The sequence below is a fragment of the Miniopterus schreibersii genome (genome assembly GCF_964146895.1).
Source record: "Miniopterus schreibersii genome assembly, chromosome: 11".
Classification (NCBI taxonomy): Eukaryota; Metazoa; Chordata; class Mammalia; order Chiroptera; family Miniopteridae; genus Miniopterus; species Miniopterus schreibersii.
The window spans coordinates 3,042,403-3,061,310 of record NC_138111.1 but is presented as its reverse complement, the minus strand read 5'-3'; the positions used below and the strand labels follow the sequence as shown (position 1 = coordinate 3,061,310).

Sequence of the window (18,908 nt, the reverse complement as noted above, 5' to 3'; positions counted from 1 at the left end):
CCATTTGTGTCTGCTTTTTTTTGCCCTGCGTTCAGTCTTACTTGCCAGGGTTGAAGTGGATTAGCGCATTGCTCTAACATCCCATCTGGTTTAGGAACCTGCCTGGAGAGGGATGTGCTTTGACTTTGAGGGCTGCTGAGGCCAGACATCAGGAGTGCGATGAGGGCAGCTCAGAAGGAGGCACAGAGAGGGAAGCAGATGAACAGGCTAAGGCTGATGGAGACCTCTGGTCAGGGCTGAAGGGAGAGGCCCGTGCGTCAAGTGTTCGGGGTGGCAGGATAGCCTGAGCAGATCAGCAGGCAGCTGGCAAATAAGGACTCAGAGCTTGATGAGCCTTGCTACCCTCTGCACCCTGTAGTTGGGTTAGCTCCCTGTATCAGTAGGCCTGTGCCTGCACTTGGGTAAGTACCTTTTTGCACTGTCCACAGGCAGCCTCTCATTTAATCTGCATCACACTAGCCATCTCAGGAACAGTGTTATCAGTGCCATTTTCCAGATAAGGAAACTTAGAGAGGTGACTGAATTATTTTAACCTAAGCAGTGTGACAACAAAGCTCACCCTCTTAACCACCACATGAATGATTAGACCAGTCATGTCATTTTCAAGCGTAAAGAAGGAAGTATAAACTGTATAGAGGCCCCACCCTGCTTGGGTGGGGAAGGAGAAGCGGCAGGGCTGAGGGGAATTGGAGAAATCACACCTCAGTTTACCTACTTTGAATCCCAGGAATGACTGCGGCTTCCTGTAGCTCTGGCCAGCGGACAGACAGCTGTGAATCCCTTTTTGGTTTGACTGCACGTGTAAATGAAGGTCAGGCCCTGGCTTTTCTTTTGGGTCAGTGGGCTCCTAGATAACTTGCAAATAGTTTGTCTGATCCTGCCTGCCACCTGGGAGGTCTTTGACAAAGGAATTGAACTTTAGCGTTGTTAAGTCAGTGTGCAACAATAATAGACAGCGACAGGCTTATATGTCATATATTTGGAAGTGTTTTTTAGTATTGATAGAAAAATTGAAAGAGTGCTTTTTATTTTAAAACTACAAGTACTTATGTTTTTATTGCCTAGGATCATATTCTGTTCCCTTCTCAATCAACTGCAAGTATTATGAATTTCTGATGTTACCAAAAGGAGCATTTCTTTTCATGGGGTGTGCTTGTTTTAAATTTTATTTTTAGTTTCAGGTGTAGAATGTCATGGTTAGACAGTCACATACTTTACAGTCATGGAGTATTTTTTGATTGGCTGACTCACTGAGTGAAGTTTACCAACCGTCTTCTATGTTAGCCCTGGGGGCGCAGGTGTGAGCAAGGCAAGCACAGTCCTCAGCGAGTTTGCATTCTTGTGAGGACACACACATAAATCACTTAATAAGGTTGTTCAGACACTGGAAAACTCTATGATAAATGGTGAGATGAAGGAATATCCAAAGTCATTTGGATGTTTGTGGGGTTTTTTTAAAAGAGCTGCATTGAGATATAATTCACATATACAGTTGATCATTTAAATTGTAGGATTCAGCATATTTTTTTAATGTTTGTTTTTATTTTAATCCTCACCTGAGGATATTTTTTCCATTGCTTTTCAGAGAGAGAGTGGGAGGGGTGGGGGGAGAGGGAGAGACATCGATTGTCGCCTCCCGCTCATGCACCGACTGGGGCCCAGGATCAGGGATCAAGCTGCAACTGAGATACATGCCCTTGCTGGCATCGAACCTGGGACCCTTCAGTCTGCGGGCCGACGCTCTAACCACTGAGCAAGTAGGCCAGGGTGTAAATGGAAGCTTTTAAATTTTCATTTTGGAATGTTCATTGCTACTGTATAGAAATGCATTTGATTTTCGTATATTGATCTTAAATCCTGTGACCTTACTGAATTTGTTTATTAATACTAATAGTTTTTTAGTGGATTCTTGGTATCTTCCATATACAAGATCACATCATCTCCAAATAGAGATAGCCTTGTATCTTCCTTCTTAACCTGGGTGGCCTTTATTGGGATACTGGAGTACAACATCCAGTAGGAATGGTGAAGACAGACACCCGGTCTTGTTTCTCATATCAGGAGAAACCATCAGTCTTTCACTATGTCCCAGAGGGTTTTGAGCACATTAATTGTATTTCAGCCTCCACTGTCAACCCTGAGGCCTTGCCCCTGTCACTTGTTGCAGCTGCTGAACCAAAAAATGAAGGAAGAGGTTGATTCGAAAGGGCCTTCCTCTCTAGTTCATTCAGCCCACACTTCTCTAAGTTGGGTTTGGTGTTCATTCTCCTCGCCCAGTTCCCTTGGCTTTGGTTAGAATATCATACAAACTCTATAAGGACACTTGGGAATATTTGCCAGTTTTTTCCCATACTTATTTTGACTGACTTTGACTTCCACAATTCTGAACAGCCTAACCTAGAGACGGAAATTGCAAGAATTGAAACATGCAACCAGAAATGTTTTAAGGAACCCATATTTCCTTTTCTTTGTAACTCTGAACAGCCAGGGGAAAGATTTATGTTGGGACGATACTCACTTCCACGAAAGGCATGTGAAGTTCCCACTCTGCCTCTAACAGTCAGCACCCTCTTTGTTTTCAGACTCCCAGCGTTCTCACCTCTCCTCCTTCACCATGAAGCTGATGGACAAATTCCACTCACCCAAAATCAAGAGAACACCATCCAAGAAGGGAAAACCAGCTGACATGTCTGTGAAGATTCTAGAGAAGCCTGTAAACAAAGTAAGCTGATTCTAGGTGTTTGTCCTGCTTTGAGCAGTAAGAGTGTGTGGTTTTTGCGGGTTCATTCCCTGGGGATTGAGCGCTCAGTACAAACACCTGTTCCATAGTATTCCATGTTGCAGGCGCGGCCTCCCGCACTCTTGTGTAGTGTGAGCCTATAGCGTGGTGAGTGTTGCTCATTAATCAGCCAAGCTCAGTTGGCTAGAGCAGTTCTCCTTTTCCAGATGTGCCCTCTTCTGGGCCTTAAAACAGCTCAGTGCATCATGTTCACACCCAAGATGCTGCCTCCCTGCCCCAGAGAGCCCCACACCCCCCGGGCACACGCACACATACGGGGAGGTTTGTGATGTCCAGAGCGTCCATTCTCTGAGACATGCAAAGTCCTTGAAACCCAGCCAAAGATGTCCTCAAGCACTAAAAGCTTAATAGGGCCAGTCAAGCCAGATGTGTTGAAATAGCTGTTGATTTTCATCAACCCCTTTCTTCAGCCTAAAATGGCCATTTCAAGCTCTGTAGGAATCCAGGTTTCCTCTCTTCCAGGAGGCAACAGACAGATTTCTACCAGAGGGCTACCCTATCCCCTTGGATCTGGAGCAGCAGGCAGTAGAATTTATGTCCACCAGTGCTGTGGCTTCCAGGTCTCAAAGGCAGAAGGTCAGTGTGATGTTAAGAACATTGGGTTTGCCTTGCCTTCTACTGCAGAATCCTGGCCCATGGTTTTGGGGATGGAAAAACATCTATTACAATATCATTGTGTTCAGTTGGGTGGCAACTGTGGGCTTAATTGTTCAGGAAACCGTCCAAGGGGCCTTGGGTAAAAATAAGTTTATCCAAGCCCCCATGTCTTTGGAGAAAGCACAGTACTCCATGGCGAAAGCTTGGAGGTCCCTTCTGGGGTTGGTTTGGGTGTGCTGCTTGGGTCTAATGGGTTCTGGGGGAAGTGATTGAGTGTCATCGGTCAAGTTTAGCTGTTCTTTCCTTGAGTTGCTAAGATGGTCTGAATAGCTGAAGAAGGGAAGGGCATCTGAAGTATAAGGTGCTGTCAGACTGTGGTGAGATAGCCACAGGCCCAAGTGCTTGCAGAGCGAGGGCCGCTTGGGCCACTGGCACTGATCAAGCCTTGCCTTAGCCCCGTGCGCAGTGTTCTACGTGTATTCTCTTACTTAACCTTCATAACAACACTGGGGGGTGGAGACTTATTTTGCAGAAAAGGAAACTGAGGCTGTAGAGATATTAAAGGTTTGTCCAGAGGCACACAGAGAAAGGTGGCGAAGCTGAGATTTGAACAAGGTTGTCTGACATCTGAGCCAAAACTCTTGTGGTGATACAGTTCCTCTTTATGGAAGCCAGAGTTTATTTTTTAATATCTCCCAAATCTAAATGTTAACCCCACTTGTAACTAAACATAAAAACAAAATTAAACTTAGTAATGTGAAATCAAAACAAACCTGTGGACAAATAGTCCTTAATCCCCTATTGGTTACCCAGAGCCTTGTTTGTAGGAGAGCTGCTGTCAACCATCATCAGTTTAAGGCCACTGGCAAGCACACCCTGCTATGTAGACACAGCATCCTGGAATTTGCAGTGCACCTATTTTTGTTTTTATGTTCACCAGCAAAATACCTTAAAATCCTAGTTAGAAGTGGAGGAAATCAGGGTTTTAAATCTAAAAGTCTTGTTGACAAATCCCTTTTTCTGCCCCATCTGTTAACAACAGGAGGCTGAAGAGTAAGCGTGAAATGTTCAATGTTTGCCAGATTGACCCAAATTCCAGACTGAAGAAGAGTAGTAAGGCAGAGGATTTGGTCTGCACTGCAGTCATTTTTTATGATGATCTGTTTAGCAGCCTCTTGGAGCTGAGTTTCTTATTAAAGTCCAGACAGAGTGTCAGTGTCATCTAGCACTGGTCCGGGCAGCACAGAGTAAAATGATTTACTCACAGCCATGTTCAGCTAGTGAGCTGTGATAGGAAACTCTTTCAGTCACTCAGCCTTGGACATCCCTCCCCTTTCTTCATTACTCCAAGAGAGGTCATGGGGGAAGATTGGACGCTAAAGTGTCCTTTACTTTGGGCGCTTCCTATAAACTCCAGGGCACATTGGGCAGTGTTTGGAGATATGTTTGGTTGTCACAACTAGGAAGGCGAAGCAGGAGCTACTGGATCTGGTGGGAAGAGGCCAGGGATGCTGGTAAACATCCCACAATGCACAGCACAGCCCCCCCCCCACTCCCAGACAAAGAATCTTCCGCCACAGAATGTCAGTGGTGCACAGTCGAGAAACCCTGTTCTGTAGTGGGGAGCTGTGGGCGTGATCTGTGCCGCAGGAAGAATGTTGCCCAGCTTTTGATTGTCGCCCTTTAAGAAGGGCCGAGTACTATGCTCTGCCCAAGTCACCTGCTTGAGACAGAGTGAGTACAAACATGTTGTGTAGTACAGGCCCACAGACAGGACTGGACGTGTTGGGGAGGCCGCCAGTGTGTGTGAACTTGGGAGACTGGCGGAGAAATCTTATAAGTCTGTCCTTTGCTATTATCGTTACTTATTTATTACTTACTAGCTCTCTTATTACTTAGGGGGTATTTCATGTACATTGTCGTGTTACCCCAGTTTATATGCATGGCTCTCCTGTTTAAACCCATGGGAAACTGCAGTTCGGGGTCGATGCACAGGCTCAGATTCATCTGCAGCTGCCCGGCGGTCTCTCTGTGCCCAGGCCTGTCCTGGATGATTTCACGTGCCGTCTTGTTGACTCCTCACCATGACCATGTGCAAAAGCTTTTATTATTCCTAATATATAGAGAGTTGGGACTCTGGCCCAAGTTTTTTTCATCAAAACTTGTTTTCCCCTTAAATGTTATGAAAAACTTCCATGTGCATGCCCATTCGGTCCCCACATCAACCTCTTCGATCCCCAGGGCAGGAATTATTCGCCCTCTTGTGCAGATGAGCCTGAAGCCCACTGGCCCCCAAGCCCAGTGGTGGCTTCGGATCTAGGCCCTCCCCAGCATTGCTGCCCTCATGTAGTTCCCAGGTTTGTTGGGAGATGGTGGTACGTGCTCCCCACAGCAGCGGGTGCACAAGAGGATGTGTCTGCATCTCGGAGGCTCCGGGCTGGGCAGCTTCAGCAAAGCCAAGGCCTCGGGGTCCTGCTTCTAGGGAGTGCTCGCCTGGAGTTCCATTGAAACTCTCTGACTGACTGCTGGCTGCTTTTTGCAAGAAGCCAGTAAGTAGCTGAAGGGCTAGCGGAATGCACAGTGCTTAGAGGCCTGTGATTCCGGGAGTGGAAAGTGCCAGGGAGCTAATGGATGAAACCTGACTCTGTTAAGCTGTCATTCCTTGATTAGGAGTCCAGGCTCTTTGGTGGCTCATTTGATCTCTACAAAGGACAGGAAAGTTCTCTTTGTGCTCTGAAGTGCTTTGCTGCTTTTGGATGGCTCCCTTCCAGGTCAGCCCCTCTCTCCTCAGCAAATCTGATAACACATTGTCTTAAAGTATCTCCTGCCTCCTCCTCACATTTGATCATGGCTGGCTCCTCACACATCCTGATCTACTGAGATAGCAGTGCTGTGGTCACAGTCCTCTAGCCAGGCTGGCCGGCCATGGTTCTAGTCACATATGATGTCCGCAGATACCTTGATTCCTTCACACTCAGGCTCCTCCCGGCCCTGGGTGAGTGACAGTGAAGCAGACAGCTCTTGTCCATGAGGTGGAAAAACAAGTACCTGGCCTGTGGGAAACAAATATGTCAGAAGTAAAAAGAGAGAAGTGAACGGATGGCGGAGAGGCACGGTGATAGGACTGGGGGTGCTCCCTCTCCCCTTGGAGAATTCTGCCGTTTCCACAGAATACCTTTGGGGAAGTGCCCGTCGAGAGAAATTAAGTCGGGCCTTTGAAAGTTGTCTGACTAAAGACCCTATTTACTTCTTGATCCAGTTTATAATTTTCTTTTGCTATTTCCATGAAATGAATGCCTCCACTATAGAATTTTTTAATTTAAAGTGCATTCTCCATTTTAGAAGAAAAGAGGTAGTGTCAGTCATAATCACTTTTTATTATATATTATTTACTTATATGTTTACAGATTACTGTTGAAATCAACTTTTTCTAGAAATTATCCTCTTGCCCACAGTTGCTTTTATTTCTAATTCCCTGGACCTCAGAGAGGCCACAGGTGGCAGTTCCTCATTCACCCCACTCTCCATTTGCACTGGATGTGTCATCGATTTTGCTTGAGTGGATTACCGTTTGGGGATTTGTCCATTTTATAGGTTATCCTTGATTTCCCTTTTCCTGCCAGACAGCTGGGCCTTGATCACTGACATTAGGGCCAGTCTAGAGAAAGGAACCAGGGGGTGCGTACCCACTGACTATGTACTGCAGGTACCCACAGTCAGGAGAAAGGATCGGGCATGGGACTCTGACTCCCGGCAGGCCCAGGGCTCTGTCTTCTCTTCTCTTAGGTGGACTTTCCTCAGGAGCAGGAGCAGTGGGGCCAGAAATGCCTCCAGCACTCCATGCTCAAGCAGCAATGGAATCATGGCTGTCTGCTCTGTTTCTTCACCTCCCCACCCCGAGCGTCTGCCCCCCCTCACCCAGAACATCTCCCCTTCCTCACCTGGGGTCCCCAGGTCCTTTGGGAGGGCCTGTCACTTCTTTGAGAGGGGCTGCGTCTTTGGGTTGAGTGTAGGAATGGAGTGAGGAGTCCTGGGAGAACGGTTGTGAGCCCAGTGCCTCTGACCGGCCTTACACAGTCCCTGGTGTCTTTGAAAGGCCTGGGTCTCTTCATTTGGTTTACTGGATAGATACGTACCATGGGACTTAGCTGTCAGTTCTCTAAGCTTCCTGCAGCCATCAGCAAATTAGTCCTCACTACATTTAATGAGATTAGTGATGCTGTCTCAGTGGGAGAGGAGGGGACCCCCGGCCACATCAGTCTCCGTTCCAGGAGGGAACGTGGGAGTCTCCACTGCCTGCCTGGGCCCAAGTCCCCTTCTTCCTCCCAGCCTGGCCTCTATAGCCTGATGCTGTCCTTGGAACGTTAATTTTGCTTGGCTGCTGCAGCAAGAAGCCTTTTCCATTCGCATCAATCTCAAGATAGTTGATAGGAAATTTTATTTTATTTTTTCAAAATAGCTCCCTTTAATCTCTCTCCTCCCTCCTTATGCTTAACATTTCCTTTCAGAACCTGAGCTGGCTGGAAGAGAAAGAGAAGGAGGTTGTCAGTGCCTTGCGCTACTTTAAGACCATTGTGGATAAAATGGCCATTGATAAGAAGGTCTTGGAGATGCTTCCAGGGTCGGCCAGCAAGGTGCTGGAGGCCATCTTACCGCTGGTGCAGAGCGACCCTCGCATTCAGCACAGGTGAGTTGCTCTGAAGTCCCTGGCTGTGTCCCAGCAATGGAGGCCTAGAGGCATCTTGGTTTGGGGGCATTTCAAATTCAAGGTTTCTAGGAACAGTGAAGAAGGTCAGGGGGGAAAGGAGCCCTCTCCCCGCCCCCATGGATATCCCTTGATCTCTCCCGAGGTTGAGATAATTGTCACTCAGGAGACCTCTCTCTGGGGAAGAGCTCTGCCATCACTGGGAACATATAGTCCCTGTGCAAGTCTGTGGTCGTTCCCTGGCATTAGCTCACTGGTAATAATCATGTGAATTTGGACACATTTCTCCTGCACCCTAGGTTAACCATAGTGTGTTATGACATGAAATCCTGTCAACATCCGGCCTGTTAGAGACCTCGGCTGCTTAGGTGATTAGGACAAAAGAGGCAGAGAAGAGCCTCATCAGAGCACGATTAGCAAAACGTTGAGCTGTGTCAGCTAGGAGCTCCCAAATGGCACTGCAGTCACTGGGAGCCAGGTGTGGGAGTTGAAACAGTCTGGTCCCAGGAAGCCTGTGTGGGGTGATGCTTTTATTGCTAGAGTGCATTTCCCTCTGCGGGGTTAGCCAGCAGCTTGACCCCATATTTGTTGTGAGCACAGAAAGAAAAGCCATAGTAAATGTAATCTTAAGTGAAAGGCCAGCAGGAGCTTTTCTTGAGAGGCTGTCGGATGTCTGCTGCTGTGCTTTTCTTTCTGGTACCTGTTCAGAGGAGTGTATCTTGTCTCAGTTCCTCGAGACGGTGCAGTGTGCATGGAGCCCCACGAGGCTGTGCTCTCATGAACTGCTCCCAGAACCTGGGAAGGAGTGCAGTTTCCTTTCTCTGAGGGGCAAAGCTAACAATGTATTTTCAAGAAGCTCTCTGTCCTGGGCTTCCACCTGGAGTGTCCGCTGGCCCTTAGATTGTGGTCTTTTGGCCAGAAGCTCACTGAAGCTAGCCGCTGGGGTAGATACAATGTTCGTACAGATTTGCCCTGCAACTGTACTCACTTTCTGTGCCATGCTCCTGTCATATAGGAAAAGCCTCAGAGGAAGTGACTCCCCCCAGTGCCCTGCCTAGTGCTTGTGTACTGGTCTTAAGAGCCCTGATACCAAGCTCTGTGCTTTTTTTTTTTTAATTTTTTTTTTTTAATATATCTTTATTGATTTCAGAGGGAGGAAAGGAGAGGGAGAGAGAGAGATAGAAACATCAATGATGAGAGAGTCATTGATCGAGCCCACAACCCGGGCATGTGCCCTGACCTGGAATCGAACCCTGATCGCCTGGATCCAAGTTCCATGCTCAACCGCTGAGCCACGCCCGGCCGGGTGCTCTGTGCTTTCTGATAGTGAGCCAGTGCCCAGCTCCAAGAAGGGCCCAGTCTGCCCTCCTCTGGGAATGGGGCTAGCATGATGCTGTGGTTGGAAGTGTGGGTGGCTTTTTATAGCACGCTCTCATGTACCTCCTCTCGTGTGATGCTCCCTACTGTGGAAGGGTTAAAATCTGGTTGAAAAAATAAACTCCCTCACCTATGACAAAGTGCTTATTGTACAGCCCAAGTAGAAGCTCTGTTAGAATTTGAAGGAGGGAGGGTTGCCGTGGTCCCATTAAATTTCCTGGAGGAGGAGGTCCTGGAGCCCGACCTGAAGGAAGGGTAGGAATTGGGTTGGCAGTGGGGGAGTGGGGGCAGGTGAACGAGAAGAGCAAAGGACCTGGGGCCAGCGGCCAAGTGTACTCCCGGGTGGGAGACTCGGCAGTCACTAAGCAGAATGACCCTGCTGGGGCTTCTCCCTGGGGAACAGTGGGAGCCGAGGGTGAGTCACATCATGCTGCATGGTCAGGTCCAGGACAGTTACCTTAGCTAATCCTGTAACTTACGGTGCTGACAGTGTTGCCTCTAGGATTGCTGCTTGCTGGAGTGTTAGCCAGCACCTCTGCATGGGAAATTACTGTCTAGACACGCAAGCCCTGGAAGAATCAGGCACTATGGTGATGATTTGGGGTATTTTTTGTCCATGGGGAGGTTTTATAATTCTTTTATAGTTTATAATTTATTTAACGTCCACAGCAGTTCCCTGGAGGGGAAAGGAGGAATGCCTGGCTGTGGCCATAAGGGATGGGATTTTCCCGGTAGTCCTTTGGCTATTACTGTGTAAGGAGCTTCCTCCTGAAGTTCTTCTGGAGGATCGGTGTTTTTACTGATCTCCCTGAGGTGACTGAGAATGCTTTCTCAGATGCTGCTTTTAGATTCCTCTATTGTCTCGTTCCTCCCAGTGCAGTTTATATGCTGAGGAGGAGTTTTCCTCCCTCTGCTCAGAGCCTCCTCTGTGGGCTGGCTCTTCCCTCTGTCCCCTAAGTTCCCAGGATGGTGGGGGGCCAACCTTTGAACAGGCAGCTGGCTGTCGGGTGTGAGTACAGGATGGAGGGTTCCCCTGCACAGTGGAACCTGAGGCCTCGGAACAGGATCATGCTCGCCGGCCATGGAGAGGGCTTTGCTCCATTTCAAAAACAGGCCAGCTACTGGTCCACTGGACTGCATTTCCTTTCTTAATGTCTTAGCCCTTCACACAGGGACCTCTGCTTCCCTGCTACTGTGCAGGGGGGACACAGTTGCCAGCTCTTTAGGTGCTTTCGGGAAATGTTACCTTTCCAGGCAGAGGGAAATCAAGTATTATATTGCAGTGTCCCCCTCCCCCTTTTCACCCATGTACTGCCAGTAGTTTACAGCGTGGGGCCCTGGTGGAGTCCCAGGACACAGCAGTGGCAGGCGGCAGTCTGTTTAGAGACTCGGCTGGCCTGCCCGGAAGTCCCTCCCCTCCCCGCTCCAGTGAGCCAGCCCAGGAAGGACTGTTTCACCCTCTCATCCCCTTTCCTAAGAGAGTTGGTCCAACACCAAATACCTTTCATTCGTGTTACCCTCGAAGCTGCCAGGCTGGCTTTCTTGGGCTCCTTGGTAGACTTGTAGTTCCTGATGGGCTGCGGGAGTCGGCCCGCGCTCCGTCTGGCTGCTGTTCTCCTGCTGGAACACGCACAGAGGAGTGACTGGAGCCGCAGCAATCCCAGGCCTGGCAACGGCTCCCTCTTCACCTGGCTCGGAAGAGCTTCGCATTACAGCGGTGTGTGCTTCAGGTTTTTATTTAAATGGCTTTGTTTTTTGAACCTGTTTTAATCATATCTGACAACATCATTTTTTTTTTTCCTCAAAATTTTTTTTGCTCCTAAACATCTACCTTATTTTTTCTTTTTTGTTTTGTTTTGTTTTTAACTTTTTGAGAAGAGGGGACAGCCCACAAATTTTCTATATTCTTGCTTTTCTGTTGTTATATGTAATATTTAAAGTGGAAAAATAGCCCAGCCAGGCGTGGCTCAGTGGTTGAGCATCAACCTAGGATCCAGGTGATTGGGATTTGATTCCCAGTCAGGGCAAATGCCCAGGTTGCAGGCTGGATCCCCAGTCAGGGGCATGCAGGAGGCAGCCGATCAATGACTCTCTCATCATTGATGTTTCTATCTATCTCTCTCCTTTCCTTTCTCTAAAATCAATAAAGATACATTTAAAAAAATAAAGTGGAAAAATAGCCCAGCCGGTGTGGCTCAGTGGTGAGCGTTGACCATGAACCTGGAGGTTGAGGCTCGATCCCCAGTCAGGGCACAGGCCCAGCTGCAGGCTCAACCCCCAGTAGGGGGCGTGCAGGAGGCAGCCCATCTAGGCTCTTTCATTGCTGTTTCTATCTTGCTCTCCCTCTTCCTTTCTCTCTAAAATCAATAAAAACATATTTAAAAAAGAAAAATAATATTTTCCATAATTCTTAGGGGAAATTATCTTCAGTTATTTTTTTAAAATATGTGGAAGGTGTAGAAATTCTTTACTTTGCCCTCCACTCTACAGTTGTTGAGGCAGCCAAAGTCTTGGGGCTTCTGTCCCCCGCAGGTCCCCTCACCTCAGATCTGTCTTTTTTGAAATAGCCTTTGAAAGCTGTTCCTCTGCCATCACAGCCATGGTGGTGCAGGGGAACTCTAGTCAGTCGTAGATCTGCTTTCACTCATGTTTAAAGGCTGTTTCTCTAAAGGGTCCTGCCTGTTCAAGTCCCCACAAACCTTTGGGATCCTTGTGACACACCCGACCTGAAGTTCAGTCTAATTCCAGACAAGGCAGCAGACGGGTGTGGCGCCTTGACCGGCAGCTCGGAGTGGGGGAGGCAGGGCTCTCCTAGAGGGGCATTGTCTGAATCTTGTGGAGGATGTGAAGGTTGAAAAAGCATGTTAACGATCGCGAAGGACTTTTTATGTTATATTTGGGAAATGAAAATATATATAGCAGACTAGACTCTAACACTCCACAGTTTTTGTTGGCTGGAGGAGATGGGTTCAGGGAGGAAAAGTTTGTCAAGGGAGGTGTGGATTGTACACTGAGAAACAGGTTCAGTGCTAAGAGCTGTCTTACAGGGATCTCATGCTTTAGATTTTTCATATTTTTAAAATACCTTCTCTTCCCTCTAGCTCAGCCCTCTCATCCTGCTATAGCCGAGTGTACCAAAGTCTCGCCAACCTCATTCGCTGGTCTGACCAAGTGATGCTAGAAGGTGTGAACTCAGAAGATAAAGAGATGGTGACAACGGTGAAGGGGGTCATCAAGGCTGTGCTGGATGGAGTGAAGGTATGCAGGCGTGAGGTGGTCCTGGTCAGGGACTTGGAGCAGCCTCCTGCTGGGTGTTCATCACAGAAGAACTCATTCCAAAGCCTCGTGGGTTAGAGTGGCTGTCTCCCAGGTCCCTGGTGTCGGTATGCTCTGGTAGCTGTGTCATTCTCTCGTACAAGTGGCTCTTACAGCAGTACAAGCCTTTGGAGTACTTACCTCCATAGTCGGAAAAGCTGCCAGAGCCGTCAGCCTTCACTAAGCATTGTATTAAATCCAGCGAGTCCTTATGGTAAAGCTGTGGCTGAGCGTGCTTGCCAGCCAGACAAAAATGCAACGGGAAGGGCTTCACATTGACTTGTAGCAGGACTCCCAGCATGTCAACTGCTACCTTTTCACATTCTAAAAACTTCTGGGATCCTTGGTAGAAAAGCAGGATTGAGATGAGTAAGAAATGAAACTGTCTGCATTTGAAGTCCATGATGTGGTCTATGAATCTACTTCTCAGGAAAGTCAGATACAGCGTCATAGGACATTTTGAATCCTAGTGAAGGCCATAGGGGTCTGGAATTATTGAGAAAATACGTCCTAGTAGACGAGGAAGGCAGAATGTAGGGTGAGGGCCTGTAGCTCAGGACTAGGGCTGTGCGCAGTGGGAGTGGAGACCCTGCTGTTATGTGAGGCCGTATAATGTAGTGGAAAGAGGGCTGGCCTTGCGGCCCGGTGAGGTTTGAATCCCAGGTTCACCACTTACTAGTCTATGGACTTGAGCAGTTTACTCAAGTGTTGGCACCTTAGTCAGCTCGCCTGTGAATTGGGTATGACAGTGGCACCATGTATCGTGGTGTTGTAGGAGGGTTACATTAGTTAATGTGCGCAAAGCTCTTGGGTGTTGCCTGCCACATATTCAGCACCCAGACCTCAGCTACTGCTGATTAAGTAAGTGCACGATGTATGCCTGAGCAGGTCTCTTGGCTTGGAAAACGCTGTGTCTTCCTTACTAGGCCTTTCAGCCCAAAATTACAGCTGAGGTACTTAAACCAGGTCCGACAGGATCCCTTCCCCACTCGGCCATGCCGTCAGGGTTCTGAAGGCAACCTGTTGGGTTAACATTCCGCAGAAGCTCTGGATAGTACAGTGAGGACCCCCAGCGGGTAAAAACTTCAGGGGGAAGGCTAAGAAGGCATTGCTTAAACCAATTGCTCCAGCATGAACTGAGGTAGCGGAGGAAGACGGTGCCCCCCACCTCTGGCACTGTGCAGGACTGCTCTGTTTGCTGGGGACTTCATGGAGCTCACTTAGAGGGAGTCTTAACTAGATGACATCAAAGTTACTTATGATAGCTCCCAGGTTCTCTTCGTTTCCAAAAATTATTAGATCCTACATTATATGTTTGGCCAGTGAGACTCAAGGGTGCAGCCAGGGTGGCTGCTATGTGAGACCTTCCGTCACACTCCAGATTCTGGAGCTCGGTCACATGTATCATCCCATCCATCTTCCCAGCAGCCCTCTGAAGCCAGCAGGGCACAGTGAGACCTGACCTGGGTCACACTCCTCAGCGGAGTTCAGAGTTCTGGCTCACACACCCCTGTCCTTCCTGCCCAGGCTTCTGGAAATGCTGTTACTGAAAATTATTATTTTTCAGGTGACATTGTTAAGGTTTCCTTCTTCCAAATTGATTATGATGAAATGTTCAAAACAAGTCAGAACGTCCAAAATAGAGAGTTTCATTGTGACATTCCCAAGGAGATTCTCTTTTGTGGAATCATTGAAACACCACTGTATTGGTTGATAGAACAATTTCTCTGATTTTTCATATTGACCTGGATGAGAGGGAGGGAGGGGTACTTTTCAGTGTCTGAAAGCAAATAACTTCTCCACAGTTGTTTAAAAATATTTTAGCCAGAACAGATATTCTCTAGGTGAGGGGCTCTGTAAGTTCAGTTTTGTTTCATTTATCCAAGAAACATTTATCACGAACCCCCTGTGTGCCAGGTAGTGTGATAGAGTTGGGACTATAGTGACAAGCAAAACCCAGAGTCCCTGACCTGACGGAGCTTACAATCTAAAGGGGGAAAGAACAGCAAACAAACACTTGCAGTTCTGTCATTCTAACCAGGACTGGTGCTGTAGGAAGAAATGGCCTGTGGTGGTACCTGGGTGTACAGATGAGCTTCCTTTTTCAGGATGGTCAGAGAGACTTCCCCCAGGAAGAGACAGACTAAAAGCCTGCAACATGAGCAGGAATTGGCCTTTGTTGCTGGAAGCTTTTTGTAGTTAAGTGTCAGTAAAGGCAGCAGGGACCATCGAGACTGTAATGTTGACATTCATCGCTAAGGTCTAATAGTAACAGAGCTAACACTTACTACCCACTCCTGCTCATAATGACTCTCCAGAGTAGTCACTATCGCCCCTTCACGGGGGTGGAAACTGAGACTCAGGCAGACCAGCCGTCAGTGGCAGGGTCGAGATTCACACACAGGCCAACTGGACCCCAAACCCTGTGCACTCACCTTCACCCTCAGCCACCCCACAGGAGGGAGGGCCATGGTCAGCCCGAGAGATTCACGTGCTCCCTCCTCCAAGTCAGCTGGCTGCCAGCCTCTCTCGAGGTCCCCTTCAGACTTAGGACTCCTTTCATAAGCCCATGTCCTAGTTTTGTGCCTGCCTCAGTGGGCTGGGAGGCGTGGGACTGCCGGAAATAGAGTACCTTCGTGAGGATGTGCCCTGCCCCTGAGAGGAGAGATGGCACCTTCCTTTAGACTGACTCACCATCTTTCCCGTAACTCATTCAGTTAAATGGAATTTTTTTGAAGGGTTGAAGTGTTTTAAAAACAGGATTACTTTGCTTTTGTCCCTGAATGGGTAGTGCCATTTATTATTTAACCTCCCCACAAACGCCACTTGTTAGCCCTGTAACCTTGGGCAAGTTACTTCTCTGAGTTTCAAGTCTGTTTTTAAGTGTTTATCCTGAAGATTTGAAGAGAGATTCAGATAACATATATAAAGTACCTGGTAAGTGGTAGGTGCCCAGCAGACGGTGGGTAAGTCCTGTTAACTGTAGAAAAGTTCATTTCTAGAACAGCTCACGTTTACCAGCTTCACAGGTTGTGGCTCTTTTCCACACAGTTTCTTAAATCCCAGGTTACAGTAAAAGATAAACCTGTTATCATCTCATCTGCCCCAGGCAGTGATACCTGTGGCAGCCTGAGGCTCAGAGATGATAGTGACTCTCCCAGGAAGGAATTTAAAGGGCTTCACTTTCCCATTTCTCTAGGAACCCCTCTAGGACACACACCCCAGTTGGGGCCTGGCTGCTGTGGGACCGACCTCCTCGAGGTCAAACAGATACCCCAGATTGTCCTTTTGAAACCAGCACCCCAGCTCTTCCTAACTTTACCATTTAAATGTCAGCTTTTCTTCTGATCTCAGATGTACAACTTCATACCCATTGCCCTGGGCTCTCTGCCCTATCCTCCTCACAGACTTTCAGGAGTCGCCTCCTCAGGCCTGAGCCTCTTTCTCTGGCCTCCAGCACCCCCCCTCACACGCTCATTTTTCTTTCTTTTTAAAGCCTCATACTGACAACCTTGGGGCAAACTTCGGAGTACCTGCAGTTCTATCACTACCCAAAATTGGGCTGTGTACCAGATTTACTTGTAGAACAGGAATATTTAGAAAGAAATGCTCTCCTGACTGAATCAGTTAGGATTAGGTTTGACTGCAAGAAAATCTAAAATATACTGGCTTTTGAAATAATTTTATTTTTCTTTCATATCTCAGAAGCCCAGAGATAGGCCATTGTGGCTAATATGATGACAGTTTCACAAAACAGTCAGGGCATGGTCTTCTCCCCTTGCCTTCCTGCCACTCTTAGCACATGGATTCCACCTCATGGTCTGTAACGGCTGCTGCACCTCACCCATTAGGACTGCATTCCAGCCAGCAAGGAGAGAGAGGGGGGAGGTTGTGCCCTCTCCATTTAAGGGTGCTTCCTCACAGGCCTCACAGAACTTTCACTTAAAACTTTATGGGCCAGACCTTAGACACATTCCCAGCTAAAATTTTATTCATAAGGAAGGACTGATATTGTAGGGCACCTCACTGTCTGCCACACTGGCATATCTAATAAGCCACCTCTTTTTATTCCTCTTTCAGCCTATCTTTAAACAGGTATTTAAAAGGTACTTTTCCAAATTCCTTGTGGCTTTTGAAGACTGTGTTTCAATGAACTGGCAGGTCTCTGGTTCTCGTTTTTGGCAAATGTCATGGCCATCAGCACACTTCTCCCTGGGCTCTGGTCCACGGCCTCCAGCTCTGGGGACACAATCTGGTACCGGCTCAGTCTTGCCTCACCTGTGCTTCAGGAGGACTGAAAAGTTGGATGTCCCTGTAGGGAACCTGCCTTCCATGGGAGAAGCTGGGCTCTCCCCAGGTCACCAGTGGGAGCTCTGAATGGAATTAGGGTGTTGGCAGGTAGCCATGTACATGCACATCCAAGGGTTCTCCTCTGTGAAGGTGAAGGTCAATTGAGACTAAAGGCCTCTGGCTGGTCTCCTTGGGCCCAGAACCTGGGCAGTGGATGCAGAAAGCTACCCCCTCTCACCCTGTTCCCGCTCAGGCCAGCAAATGGGGGAAACGCAGAGCTGCTGCATCACCACAACCATGGCGTCGTCTTGCACTGTGGGTGCATGCTCGCACATGTGTGCCTGTCGTTCCAGGAAGATGACATTCTAATTATATTTGCTTGTGATTTAATGAAGAATTAGTGGCATTTTTTCCTGCGTCAGCAGTTACATATACGCAGACATCTCTCTCTTCCCATTGCCCTGCTCATAAAGTGCGACCGTGAAGTGTCCAAGGAACTGTGGTCTGGCCTCTGACCCCCCCGATGCCATCTGCGATGCTCTTCTGTGTGGCCTAGTGACCACCTTTTACGATAGGCTCCTTTCCCGTCGTCCTCCAGGCCCTGGGCTGCAGCCTTCATTCCACTTGCCAGCTCTTCTCATTACGTAGCCTCTCATCTCTCCATCCTGCCTGCAGTCCCCACCTAGGGAGCTGTTTCTTACATAAAGCTGTTCAGAAAAGGGAAGTGGACACAAAAGAGTGCATACTGTATGGTTCCATTTATGTCAAGTTCTAAACAAAAGCGATATAAGAAGTAAAAGTTAAAAAGCAGTTGGAGTCAGGCAGATTGACTGGAGAGGTTGGTGGAAATGTTCTGTATTTTCTGAGTGGTTCTTACCAGGTAAAATGCATTCCAGTTGAAAACAAGTAGACCCTGATGTCACCTCTTCCTCCCTCCCCCCCTTTCTATTTTAAAAAGTATTTTTAATGTCATTTCTTTGCTAGGCGGTATGCCCTTAACTTTCTGTCCATTGACAAAGATCCTAACCAGTCATGTCACCCATACCCAGCTCACTTTGCAAAACCACCTTCCCAAAGCCAGAGGTGTGGTCATTAGTAGGCAGCTTCATAGTATAAAACAGCTTTAGAGAACTAAAGAATAGTTCTTACCCCCTCCGCCCCCAAGCTGACTGGAATCTGTTCTGCCAGGGGAATTTCTTTCTGTGATGAACCTAGTCATTGTGAGACAATGGGGTTTGTCATTTCCCCTTCCAAGAGGAAGTACCTTGATGCATTTGAAAACTTCTCAACATGCTCTGAAGGTATTTTTGGAGCTTAGGGGACATTTGAGGAAGTCATGCAGATTACCTGCGTCAAAGAATACTTGGCATTTATGGCATGCAGGAGTCCGCAGGCAGAAAGATGAGACTCAGCCGTGGAGGTCAGGCAGCTGGCCTACCTGGCTGTACAGATGCAGCAGTGGGGAGCTGTCCTCAGGCCTTACTGCTTTTCTCCTCTGTGGGTGTAGGAGCTGGTCAGACTTACCATCGAGAAACAGGGGCATCCGTCTCCAACCAGCCCAGTGAAACCCAGGTCCCCAGCTTGCAAACCCGATGGGTAAGTGCTAACAAAACCCTCTAGTCACTGTGGTCATGTTGGGTCCACACTCGAGTGGGAGCCGGATCCGGCCACCCATGTCAGGTAGGCTGTTTGAGGCCCACATTCCTCTTTCAATGAGTCTGGTAAGTGCCTGTATTACTTTGAAGTGTGTACAGCTCACACATGCCCTGAAGTATTTCCTGGTCTCCAGGTTCATGGCCAACAGGACTCTTTCTAAGGATAGTG

The 18,908-nt window shown here is 48.0% G+C and overlaps 1 protein-coding gene across 2 annotated transcripts in view; it reads left to right on the top strand.

Moving 5' to 3' along the window:
• Positions 1–18,908, top strand: part of RAPGEF1 (Rap guanine nucleotide exchange factor 1) — a 118,442-nt gene that overhangs the window by 56,154 nt on the left and 43,380 nt on the right. Inside the window, exons 2-6 of one of the 2 annotated variants that reach the window (XM_081150512.1) lie at positions 2,583–2,722; positions 3,263–3,376; positions 7,906–8,084; positions 12,581–12,737; positions 18,592–18,680. In XM_081150512.1, coding sequence (XP_081006638.1) covers positions 2,583–2,722; positions 3,263–3,376; positions 7,906–8,084; positions 12,581–12,737; positions 18,592–18,680 — 679 coding nt within the window. The remainder of the gene's footprint in view (positions 1–2,582; positions 2,723–3,262; positions 3,377–7,905; positions 8,085–12,580; positions 12,738–18,591; positions 18,681–18,908) is intronic. The other variant, XM_081150513.1, reaches the window with a different exon arrangement.